This window comes from Hesperophylax consimilis, chromosome 12, assembly GCF_061612785.1.
Source record: "Hesperophylax consimilis isolate HC1 chromosome 12, BYU_Hcon_1.0, whole genome shotgun sequence".
Taxonomy (NCBI): Eukaryota; Metazoa; Arthropoda; class Insecta; order Trichoptera; family Limnephilidae; genus Hesperophylax; species Hesperophylax consimilis.
This window is the reverse complement of record NC_142847.1, coordinates 16218205-16231851: the sequence shown is the minus strand read 5'-3', so window position 1 is coordinate 16231851 and position 13647 is coordinate 16218205. Positions and strand designations below refer to the sequence as shown.

The 13647-nt window shown below is 34.3% G+C and overlaps 1 protein-coding gene across 2 annotated transcripts in view; it reads right to left on the bottom strand.

The window, feature by feature from the left end:
- Window positions 1-270: 270 nt before the first annotated feature.
- LOC149419235 (dietary and metabolic glutamate transporter-like) overlaps window positions 271-13647 on the bottom strand; it is a 152929-nt gene continuing 139552 nt past the window's right edge. The window contains exons 4-9 of one of the 2 annotated variants that reach the window (XM_089638166.1): window positions 12552-12788; window positions 9079-9285; window positions 8395-8556; window positions 6952-7168; window positions 4172-4410; window positions 271-3090 (exon numbers count right to left, since the gene is read on the bottom strand). In XM_089638166.1, the coding sequence (XP_089494292.1) occupies window positions 2839-3090; window positions 4172-4410; window positions 6952-7168; window positions 8395-8556; window positions 9079-9285; window positions 12552-12788 (1314 nt within the window). In that variant the 3' untranslated portion in view covers window positions 271-2838. The remainder of the gene's footprint in view (window positions 3091-4171; window positions 4411-6951; window positions 7169-8394; window positions 8557-9078; window positions 9286-12551; window positions 12789-13647) is intronic. The other variant, XM_089638167.1, reaches the window with a different exon arrangement.

Below are 13647 nucleotides of genomic sequence, written 5' to 3'. Positions count from 1 at the left end.
GTTAAAAAGTGTAAGATACTCTCAGTGTCGTCCCGTTGTAAGACCACCATGCAGAGTTGAAACAAAATTGCTTAAAATGGCTTTATCTGTGTTTGGTTTTCCTATTCTCCATCTCCTTCAGTCTCACAATAACCCTAATTGAGGATGAGAGCCTCTCTGGCTCCAGATGGTTGGAAGCACTTGGGACTCTCGTGCGGTATTCACATAAAAAATAATGATAGTAATTACAAAATTCAATCAATTTATTTGCATCAATAATATGCTTATTAAATTATTTTACTTATTTATTTACAACATTTTTTTAAATACACATAATTTAACATTTTATGAATACTAACAATAGGCATGGTTTATTCAGTAAAAAGTTTTTTAGTGATAGATGTAGGAATAACTTTAAAACATATTTTGGAAGTAAGTAATTTTATAGAAATATAAATTTTATAATGTAGGTTTCTTATAAAAATATTTTACTTAATAAAAATAGGTAGGTAACTACCTGGTCGGTAAGTTATTACCAACTTACTGTAAAGTTCTTACTTAGTATTAAATTTACAATTGTTAAAGATGGAAAATATGTTTTGATTCATTTGGAAGTTTGAGAATTTAGTGTATTCTTAATCATTCAACAATAATTTTGAAAACATTGTAATATTTTAAATTATCTTGAAAAATCAAAATAACGACATTGGAAAAGCCGAAATAAGATTATACAAAGCGCATTTTATATTTTCTCTTCAAGAAAATTTGGTTATATATATCGTGATTCTATTCAAATTACTTACCAATTCAAATTTTCTTCAAACTTGTAATGAGGTATCGTTGAGTTAACTAATATATGTTTTCTGAAATACTCAAGGGTCAAAGTAACTATGGTTACATTCGAAGGATAAAACCGTAAATAAGAACTTGGAAAATTCAATTATTATTATAATATTATCATAATAGGTAATACCTACTCTAACTTAATAATAAAACTAGTCAAAATTACTAACAATCACAGCATAATAATATATATGTACGTAAAATTGGTTTGTATGGCTTTGCCAGCATTTAAAACTGAAAGAAGGTTGTAATTAATATGTTAGATACCCAATAATATCCATATGCATCTTCAGAAAAGATCCAAGTAAACGTATATATCTTAGATAGTCAGAAAAAGATATGCACATTCACAATAATGCATCAATGCTCCTTTACAAAAGGAACACGAACATGAAATGATGATACTTTGTGTACAACGATAAACATAACTGCATAACATAGTTCAACACGCCTTACCTAAAATACTGTATCAGAAAACCTGTTTTTTTACAGAATCCTTTTTCAAGATTGATATTTTCCTAGTTCTTTCATGAAAAATCCTGAAGAATTGCAGTTTACAACAAGTACTTTTGGATTGAAAATATTGAATAAGCGAAATGGGATCTTGTAAATTAAGAGTTAACTTTAAATTTAATATTTGAAAGCTACAACATCATCACAGACAAAATAGTTTGGAGTTAAAAATAGTTTCAATTGTCTAATCAAGATCTTAGAAGTTGTGTAAACTTGATGATTCCAGAGCTCATCATTAGAGAGTTTTTCCGACTTCAAATAGATCTATGCTTCTTCATAAATAAGAATTATTGATAATTTAAGTTAATTTATAGCAAGACTAAGTAAAAATTTGCTTCAAAAGTATCTTACTTATTTTGATAAAGGTTTGCAGATGTAGTGATGATTAGAGGGCGTGTCGAGATACAAATAAAAAAACGCAGGATATAATGAATAATAGATGTGCAAAAAATAACTCAATTGAACTCCGTTACTTATTCATATGGGTTCTTCACAGAATGAAAAGATTTATGCAAATCAGAAAAAACCAAGATCTCTATAATCTCTTATTATGTTTATTATATCACTGTTGTTTTGTCTTTATTGCCTATCTTAGCTTATTATCTTCTAATTATATTTTTTAATGTGGAATGCTATGTCAAATATCCTACAGAATATATGGGTATATATTGAAAATCCTGACATTTATAAATGAAATGAGTGGTTAACATGTTCGTGATAAGATTGATAAAAAAACACAATTAATTAAAGAAATTTTAACTTAAATGTTTTTGAGCTAATTTTATTACAAAAAAATAAAATCTCATCAGCCAACAGATGAAGTCGTGCATTAACGATACAAGAGTTATGTACATATATCTTTTATTAAAAACTATTTTGTGAAAATTGACGGCTATTTCAAATTCAGTCCGACATCAACTTTTGAATACAATAAATAGAAGATTTCTACATTTACAATCTCCAAGGATTATACTGGGCACAGAGAACTTAGTAAAATATCGTTGGTTGGCATTTAGAGAACAATGTTCACACAAAGATAAGATGTGCTAATGACAGAGAACTGCTAGCTTCAAGAGCTTGAAACGTTTTACCAAGCTTTTTATTATGTGTCTTAAATTATTTCACATTCAATAATATCTTCCATTTATGCACTACGACAACCAATGACTTGCAACTCTAATTACAATGTTTATAATCTGCTCATAAGTTTGTACGACATCGAGTTATTGTTAACAATAGTATAAATAATTGTATCACTTGTAATTATACGCTGCAGACCCTGCAAAGGCAAAAAACATTTTTTACTTTTAGGTTATTTATAATAACGGATGAACACGACGAAACACTCTAATTCTGGACATCGACTACTTGATCATTCAAGTCAATTGTTTTGAGCACGGCTTCACGAACACGGAAGAATTAACAAAACTATGACTCGACAAATGTCCCACCATAGATCAATGGCATATATAAATCTGTCGTTGCGTGTTACCCATTTTGTAATTACTCGTACTTCTGTTGGTCAGTGGGAGGTGTGATTTGATCTTCCATTTTAACTGAGTCCTTTCCCCTTTCCATTTGAACTGCTTCCACCTCGATGGACTTGTTGTGTTTCCAGTTTGGGGGGTATCCGAACTTGGCAATGTCGTTCCACCACTGTTCGTCTCCAGAGGCCCAGATTACAAACACGCAATTGGTGATGATGAAGACGCCGAACACAATCCAGAATACTGTTCTCCATTGCTCCAAAGTACTCTGAAAAGTTATTAAATATTATTATTTTCTCTTGGATTTAGCAAGCATACAAACAAACAAGAACATACATAAATTTTTTTACCGCACTTTTCATTGTATTTCAGGGTCCACAATTTGCAACAAGTCATAGAAAAATGTTTTAAAAAACACAAAATTGCTGGGCAATTGATTGATATTGAAAACCACTTCTGAAAACACGCCTGGAACTTTTCAGCTCAATAACACTCCGATCTTATATAGTAACACAAAATCTCCCAGATAAACAATGTTTTTATAAAATATATAATAAATCTAATAGCTACTATGACGCTTTGCCTGAGTTCAACACTCTTCCTTGAACATCGTTTTGGACAACTGAAAAGCATGAATTCTTCTGTTTTCTTTAGTTCTATTTTTTATTTATATTAGCTCCGCACAGGAAGGCCCTGGGGAAAATAATTCCCATAAGGGCCTGTGACATTTTTAGGGATGCTGTGTAAGATGTGTTTTTAGGAAAGGTAGAGTAGAAGTTCTGGGAAGGAATAAGGTATGAAGGGTGGGTAGGAAACTGGGGGTCAGCGTGTCCAGCAGTGACGAACGTATTAATCCATCCCTCCCACGGTGGTGCAAGATAATGTTTCGAAAGAGACCTGCTGGAGAGAACAAAAGGTCTCCCACAACCAGTCTCTCTAGGTGGGTAGACGTACCGCCGCCAATGTGGCGATCATGTTTGTTTGATTTTCAAGAGGTCAAATACTTAACAAGCAATTCTTGGATCTTGATAACTGGTACAATTATAAAATAAGGATTTAAACTAGAAGTGCCTTCCATACAAATTTTAATGGAAACAAATGTCGCCACTGGCTTAGGGCCTTTTGGTTCTAGACCATTTAGTGTGCGATCTGTCTGTCTTACACTTGCCTGAAATTGTATATCGCAATCCCATTTGAATTTCATTGTCCCAATTTAAAGCCTGATTGCCAGACTTTTGGATCACGAAGCACATCCACTTGGCATTTCTTGTGTTCTTCTTTGAGAAGAATATGGGAACAATAAATACAATACGTACTATTATCTGAAACTGCGATAATTCAATACTCACATCAGGTGTCAACACCCCGACCAGGTAGGGCGTGATAATGCCGGAAAGTGCTCCGATACCATTGACGATGGCCATGAGGGTGCCCGCAAAGTTGGTGCTGAGGTCCAGCGCATTGACCTTCATACCCGGGAAGAAGGCACCCATCAGTCCCATGGACACCGTGAACAAAGCCACTACAGCAACTTCGTCGTTACCCGCGTACGAGGCCAGGATGATGCAGATGGCTGGTCCGATGGAAGCTAAAATTTAGAAAAAATATAAGTTAGTGATGTTGCTTTGGGAAGATTTTGACATAATATTCTAGTTCAAATCAGTGGAAACTCTAGAAATTCAAGATGGTCGCCGAATTTTAGTTTTTTGACTTTATATTCCATGTCAGAGAAAAAAATTTGTAAATTTCATGACCCCAGAGCGCAACGCGCAAGTTTTTTTGCTTGATTAGCTGTTATTACGACAATGCTCCATATGCTGTTATAGGTATAGTTATATATAAACGGAGTTCGAAAACACGTATAGAGCAGAAACATTGGATCTTCTGCAGCAAATAGAGAACCAAAGTGAACAAGATTTTTTCTGTTTTAGGCATTTATTAACATGTTGAACTCCATGTAGGTCACTGGTGACCTCATAATGTTCCGTCAATTGCGCCACGTAGGTCACCTGTGACCTCCTGTCAGAGATGTATTCAACACTCTCCTAAGCGCCGATGTGTACACTTTGCGTGTATTAATAGTACTAGAATGACCGGAGAGGCGCTCTATAACAATACTCTCAAGTGGGACTTTGATATTTCAGTACTTTGAAATTTTTCGAGGGGAAAAATAAAACTATGAAATTTGCAAATAACAATTTTTTTTCAAACATAAATTGATTATAAAAGGAAATGAAAATGTTTATTTTTAACATTCCAAAACAAGGAAAAAATAGTTATAACAGATTGTTTATATAATAAATGTCCATTTTTGATAATAATAGTAGGTAAGTATGTACCTAATATGCAATTAATAAAAATCGAGATTTATCTTTGAAATAAATGACATATTTGTTATAGAATACTAATATTTTAATTTAATTTAATTTAATTTTAAACATAAAAAAAACGGTGTATTATCCAAATAAGATTAAAAAATGTGTAAAATACAATAGTGGAAATTGACTTATATCTGTGCTCTTTGTTGGAGCAGCTCAAACAGAAATTCGGTTCATTCAAACATTGGCCACAATAAGTTTTCACTTTTATACACTTATTTTTCGCAAGTTTACTGCTGAATTTTTTTACGCATTCTTTATACATAGCAACTTGTACAAAAACGTCTTGATGATTAAACCTTTCCTGGTTTCTTTTTTAGTTCGTGTTTGAGTCTTTTTCTTCTTTTATCCACTACTTCATCTTTTTCTGAGGTGGTGAGATATTTTACTAACAATCTTCTGAATTCCACTATCGAATTTTTTTTTTTGTAGTTTCACAATACATGATGTAAGCGTTTACAACTGCAGTATTTAAAATTAATTTTATCTGGGAGTCTGATTTTATTATAGTATGCAGGTCCAAATATAACATTTAAGGTTGTTCCGTGGCTTTTATTTGTGTTAAATGTGATTGAAAATAAACTTTTTAAGAGCCTGTGTCAGACTTGTGGTCTTAATTGTACCCTCCTGTGTTGGATTCTATAGTTTTAACTAACGATAGGCCTTTTCTATCAAATCAAAAATTAATGTTTATTGTTATTTTTAGATGTTTTTTTAATGAGTGTATGGATTCAAATGTCAAAAAGCCTTTGTGATAATGGAATTATATATACCATGGATACAAAATAACCGTGCAAGAATTTTAAATCATTTTGCCTGAAATTATGATAAAATAATGATAAAATTTTTAGTTAAGCATTTAATAAACATACAGAAAATAGTGACACGCTTTATATGCACATAAAAAACACTATCTAGTATTTAGATAATAATAAGAAGTAAGTATTTCAGTTTCCATAAATGAAAAATAATGCATTTTAATAGTTATTTAGATTAAAATCGATTTTTCATTTGGTGGCCATTAGTTTTTATTTTTCGTCTCTTATTTAACTCAATATAAACATATGATCCTAAAATAGGTTCTTATTTTGGGTTTTATTAAAAAATAAGTAAAAAAAAAACAGCCTAAAGAAACTATTTTAATAAAATTATATCAAAACATGGCATCAAATTATCCGTTCTCTAAACAATATTACTACTATATGCATTTTTTTCCATTTCTGGAAGCTGAAATACTAACATCTCATTTTTATCTAAATGATACAAAGTGTTTTTAAAATAATTTTTGCATATAAAGCGTGTCCCTATTTTCTGTATATTTACCTAGAATTTTTTAAAATTTGTATATTTTGAATCACTGGGGTTCGGCTGTTACCGTTGTGTAATCGTTTTTCAACACACTTACATACATTTATATATGTATACATTTCCTCCAAACATTCAAACGAAATTTTGGATTAGGCACATGGCTTCTAATCATCCATCACGTAAACATGTACCGTGTTGACGTGCAATGGTTGACTTGCATCTCTAGAAACGTAAAAACCGTTTGCATTCTTGAGTGAAAATTTCAAGTAAGACGATTTTTATGAATCTATATAGGGTCTAAATGATTCACATTACCGGGTGTGGTAATGTGAATCATTTAGACCCTATAAAAAATTATATTTTCAGTAATCGTTAGAAATATTGATAAATGCATATTTTCTTCGGGTTCTAAATAAGAATTAGCATGAATAAAAGGAACTCACCAATAGTAGTGAAAGTTTTCCTGGCATTGGTTGTGGTTATCCACTTTTTGTCAATGGACATGTCGCAGATCCAGCCAAATCCGATGGAGGTGAACCACATGACGATATAGGGCAGTGTGGCCCAGATTCCGGTCTTTAAAACGTCGAACTTCAACACGTCCCTCATGTATTTGGGCAGATCTGTCACCATGGTGAAATAGCCCCAATCGTGGCCGACCTATATAAAACAAGAGGTTAAATAACGACATAAGCTACATATATAGTGTACATCGATAGGCAAAAAAATGGCAGAGCAAATAATGTATGTAACTAACTAACTATCACGCCGTTTCCCCGGCAGAGAGGACGGACCGCCAAACAACTCGGTCTTGGCACACACTTCTTGCCTCATTCACATTCATAGATCGTCTCATACATACTCTTCTATTATTCTTACTGTTGACATGGCCCGACTCGAGTACCTGATTCACTTGATCGTGCCATGTCTTCCTCGGGCGTCCCCGACTTCTGCTACCATTTTCATTCGCATCATATATCCTCCTTACACTCCTTTCTACACTCATTCGCTCTACATGCCCAATCCATCTAAGCGTCCCTCTGTTAATCTTACATCAGCCTTGCACTCTTTGTGGATCTCCACATTTCTCACAAGATCATACATGGTTACCAGACATACGCATCAGGAATTTCATTTCAACAGCATTCAGTCTATTTTCATCCTTTCTCTGCCAGTTCCATGCCTCACTTCCATACATCAGGGTATGTACCAGCTCTCCATTATGGACTGCTAATTTTGCTTCTTTGGAAATTTTTTTTTAGCACCAACTGCGTTCAGTCCTCCATTAATGCACATTACATTAGCAAATAATGTAATACATTTAATCCATATTCAAAATATAGGTTTAGTTAGGTACCTAAATCAAGATACTAAAGATAGAAAATATCGCATGATATTGTTTAATTATTTTATTTTAGAAAACACAGATATTGCTGTTGAACAATTTCGGAAAAATCCTCTCTTCTTCAGTACACAATTAAACCAAACAAAGGAAAATTGCTCCGTTCCGCTACATACTCCTTGCATAACCTATTTTCTTGTGCTGCTTTCCATACAAAGGCATTAATATATTTTCCTTTTATTTTTTTTTTTCTATTTTTTTTGTTACTTTTAATCTGAAGACGATAGGATTCTATTGACATTGTTCGAAAGTTTAATGACAGAAAGTAGATATTATATCGAATACTGATTGAAATGTTTCCAATTAATGGCAAATTGAAATACTTTTTACTAAAATAAAATAAATTCCGATGAAAAGGAATTTGTTTTCTTATTATTTAAATGCATAAAACATTGGAATGTTGAAGGTGCGACAGTGTCATGGGCTAAGAATCTAAAGCACTAGAGTGCGCAGTGCAATGCGTTGATGGGAAAGTATTAGTTACCTGAGCGCAGATGAGAGCCCATAGCGGTACGGAAGTGAGGATGGCGATCCATGGTGTTGGGATTCCCTTAGGCCTTCCTCCGCCCAGAGCCTCCTCGAGGTATTTCTTCTCACTGTCGGAGATGTAGGGGTGAGAATTGGGGTCGTTGTAGCAGAGGATCACCTGAAGTACAGAAAATTATTTTTAATTAGCTATGATAACCCTGAAAAATCAACTGCTGACCCTGATAAATCGCGAATGATAATTCTGTTCAAAAATCAGGCCATCCGTCGTTCTAGTCATCCCTATCCTGGACGGAATTCAACTTAAGGATACAGACGTCCGGTGTTATAGTCTATCTGTTTTATAGGTATTTCAATGAAAGGTGCTCCGAACACTTAAGTAATTGTTCCCTTCGTCACCGACCCCCCTAAGGTGGTATTGGCTCAAGACAATTATCACCACTTTTTACTTTCATAAAAGACGGGAAAAAGTGATACAATTGTTATAAATAAAAGAAAATATCCTTTTATTGTAATAATAGGTAAACGTTATATATTTCTTCTTCTTTCATAAACGGAAATATAATCTTTTTTCTCCCCAAAAGTAGAGAACTGTCACCATTTTTGGATTGGAACAGACAATATTAATTTGCTTAGAAGTTTTATTTTCTGCTATTTAGCTGTATCAGTTTTTTCAACTCACCCAAAGGACGAACCACGCCAGACCAATGCCTCCGAACAGGTAGAATACTCCTGGCCAGCTGCCGTTATTCATGATGACCCCTGACAGAAGGGTTCCTGCGATGTTTCCGATTTGGGCCCCTCCGAACACCAGGGAACCCATGCGACCTCTCTCCTCCAGGGGCGCCCATTGAGCCAACAAGGCGTTGAGGGCGGGGAATGTGGTACCCTGGAAATAAACAAATTCATATAAGATATATGGAAAGATATAAGGTACGTTTGTTAAAAGAACTTTATTTTTTCATAAAATAAACCTACATAATAATTAATATAAGAGTCATTTTTTTTCCGTAAAGAAGAACTTTAGCCAACTTTTTTAACATTAGGTACCTACCCACTCATGCAAGTATTTCTTAAAGCTCTTCGCTTTTTCAAAGTAAAATTTTTTTTGGTATTTTTGATGCTTTCTGAATACATGCCTGATTTGAAAACCGACGACCTGACAGTTTTCAAAATTCTCCATACTGCAATGGCGCTGCGATTGGGTCGAACAACGACAAGTGTTTTTGATATGTTGGTTTTTTAAATCGATTATAAACAATATAAGGCACCCATATTCCAAATCAACGTTTATTGTACAATCTGAAAATATTTTCTAAGACTAATAATATTTTCATCAGGTTCATTAATTTAATGTTATCACGTGAGGAAATGAGTTAACAGGAAAAATAAAGCAAATCTAGAAAAGTTACAAATTTGTGTTTTCTTATGTAATGAAGTTTCTATAACATTACACATTTGATAAAAAAAAAACAAACATTTAGTTTAGAAGCAGTGTATAATCCATCGTATATACTTAGAATATTGCTAGAAAAGCGTAACTAATAAACAGTGAAAATAAATAATAATTTAAAAATTTTTATTATTAAAGCCTGCGACAGACCAAGCTATAAGCGCTCTATATTTTCGTGGCTTGGCCTATTGCAGCATATCGCTCGCCATACATGCCCATTGGTAGTTTATGGCGAGCGGTATGCTGAAATTGGCTAATCCATGATGCATATAGCGTAATGTGTCACCTACCTTGTGGGTAAGGTTTTTTTTTAAATTATTAAACTTGACGGTAAAAATGAATTACGCCATATCTTTGAGATGTGCATCAAACTTTTATAATAGAGAAAATCAGTAGTATATAAAATTTCTTGCTTTCAAGAAAAAATTATTTTTAAAAAGTCCATCCAAAAGACTGTTCGCCAAAGGAGACAAAGTTTTGAATTTTTGATACCAAAAAATAAACGAAAATACATGGACATAAGCAGGTACGTAAAAGTATTTTTTTTATTAATTAATTAATTATAAAAGAAACGTAGGCGAAGATGAACGTATGATTGTTGTTTTCATCATATAAATGTTGTACGGTGGGCAAGTACATACTCCCAGCCGATATATTTGCGGTCAGGAGTAAGGCAAGGAGGGTGTATGTCCCCCATTCTATTTAATGTATACATGGACGAGTTGTCAAGTCGCCTGGACATCAGAACGGGCTGTCGTGTTAACAGTATATGTATGAATCATATAAGCTACGCGGACGACATGATCCTCCTAGCTCCGTCGATCAAGGGATTAAGATTACTCCTAAACATTTGTGAAGAATATGGAAAACAGCATAATATGATATACAACCCGAAGAAGACGGAATTGATTGCGTTCCACCACGGAAAAAGTCAAGATACAAGTAATATGCTCCCCGTATACCTTAACGAGGCAAAAATAAATACATGTTCGAACGTGAAATACTTGGGGCACATTATTAATGAAAACCTATCGGACGATGGCGATATCGAACGACAAAGGAGAAGCCTTAGCATAGTTTCTAACATGATTGCCCGCAGATTTTGCAAATGCAGCAATACCGTTAAAAAAATACTGTTCAACGCATTCTGTACTGGCCTGTATACTTGTGAGACATGGTGTCACTACCGAACTTGCTCGATGGAACGACTCCGAATTCAATATAATGACGCCTGTAGAATAATATTTGGATACCGAAGATACAGCAGCGCATCGACAATGTTCACGGAACTAGGACTGAATGGATTTGCCGGCCTGATGAGACACCGGGTCACTGGAGCCAGGATGCGGCTAATGGCCTCCGCCAACACGTTGGTGACCGCAGCCTACCAGCACCAAGCGCCACTCCTGAGTGAGCGCTGGGCCCAAGCGCACTCAAGACCACACCCTGCATAGTTTTCCTTATTTGATAATTTATTATATCTATTGTACAAAAAAAAAATGTATATCTATATGGGACGTGTGGGATTGCACAAACCTCCCCACATCCTGGAATAAAAAATATTATTATTATTATTATTATTATTATATGTACCTACCATCAACCAACAAGACGAGTTACAGCGCCATTGAGGTGTTTTTGCACAAAAACGTCGCTATACAAGTCATCCAAGTATTATTATTATTATTATTAAGTAATCAAAATAATAATAATACTTGGATGACTTGTATAGCGCCGTTTTTGTGCAAAAACACCTCAAGGGCGCCAAAATGTCAATATACCATTCCCCGCAGTTGTAAAAATGTGTCAAGTGCAAAGATTGAAGTAAGGCTAAAACCATAAAAGATCTCTTATCTTAATACTGTTCAAGTAAATAACCTAATTGCGTAGGTGCAGAAATTTTTCTACAAAAAAAAATAAGTGAAACAATATTGTCATGACATGCATCAATGACGAGTTGCATTCCTAGACAGGTTGTGATTAGACAACCATGCAATTGGTTATTTACATGCATGCAATATGCCCTTTCCTCTAGCGCATGTACCGCCTAATCGGACACGAATAATTATTTGCAGTAGCCATGTACACAATATACACTGAACAGTACCCAAGAAAATTAAGTCGTACGACTAGCGAAGCAGTGTGTAAAGCATTTTTTTGTATATACAGTTAACAGAAAAAAAATAAAAGCTATTCGATCAGCAATGAATTAATTTGAACAGGTCTTCTTGTTTTTGACAGTTGTTACGCGAATCATGTTTTCAGTGCAAGGTGCAATCTTTTAGCTATCAAAAAATTTCAATCATAATGCTTCTTCTATTTCTAGTCAACGTAAAAATTGACATAAAAATGTAGGTACATGGTTTATGCTGATATATTTTATTCTACGTTGGAAATTCGTTAAATTTCGCGAATCATGGTTGAAAATAGGACTTATTATGTTGGAAAACAAACGGTTTGACAGCTCATGATGAAAACGACGTTGTGAACTGAAAATGCTTAGCGCCAAAAATAGAAACAGAAAAAGGTCATATTCATGAGGTCATAGTAGACCGTTCGAGGTTTTCGATTCTATGAGAGTTTTCGCTGTAGGTTTGTCATTTGTTGTATAGTAAAGATTTGTTATATATGTTATAATTGAATCAGTAAAATTCAGATAGCTATATATAATATCAGAACAATAATTTTCTATTATGACTTACTTCTCCGAGTCCTTCCAACACTCTCAAAGCGATGAGCGCATTAGCACCTCCGGTTTGGATGACCACAGGAGTAAGCAGTGTGAAAACAGCAGTAGAAAGGATTCCGAGACCCAAGGAGTACTTGCCCCCGAACTTCTCGGCTATAATGCCTCCTGGAAGATGGGTGATGACGTAGCCATAGAAGAAGGAACTCAGGATTATACCTTGGGTTTCTTCAGACCATATGTAGTATTCCCTCTGAAAAAAGAAAATAGAAGATAAAAATGCAATTATCACAACAATAATTTAAAAATCATCACGCACATCAAGTCGTATCGATGATAAGCTCTATTAAAACCTCTCAATATTTTCCATTTAACGACGCACTTAACGGAAAGGGGAGTTGCAATGTAGATACTCTCAGTATCTTCCCGGTGAAAGACCACCGTTCAGAATTGAAACGTTACTTGAAACGGCGTTAACAGTGTTTGGTGACCAGAACTAAAAAGCCACCTGGAACTTCTTCACCATGTCCTTCCCTTCTCCATTCCTTCGGCTTCACAACAGATCCCATTTAAGGTTGCCATAGACCCTCTGGCTACGAACGGGCGGGAGCAGTTGAGACTCTTGTGAAGTGAAAATACCTGAGGGCGTAATCCATGTCCTAGATTTCTGTTCTGCGCCAGAATTGATACGAAGACATAATATAATGGTTTGATAAGCTTTTCCAAGAAAAAATTATGTTCAGTGAATTGTTGTAGACGATTGTTAAAATAATATTATTCTCTATCAAGCTATATCAAAAATAGCCACTTCTGATCATCTCGAGTTATTCATCATCCTAAAATGCCTGTTTAGTTGTAAGATATATTTTCTCTAAATTTTCATCATGATATATATTTATGTACCGCCACGATGTTGGGCATAGTTTATTCCGAAAATTCGTTTGTTTCACGCCTTATGCTCAGCTTTAAAATGCCAATAAGTCATTCAGTTTAGGAAAATGAGTTGATCACAAAAAGAATCAAAAATTAGAATTGTGAAGATTGTTTTTTCTGTACCTTGAAATATTTGTTAAATACACCAAGAAAACATATTACTCCAATTATTGCAATTT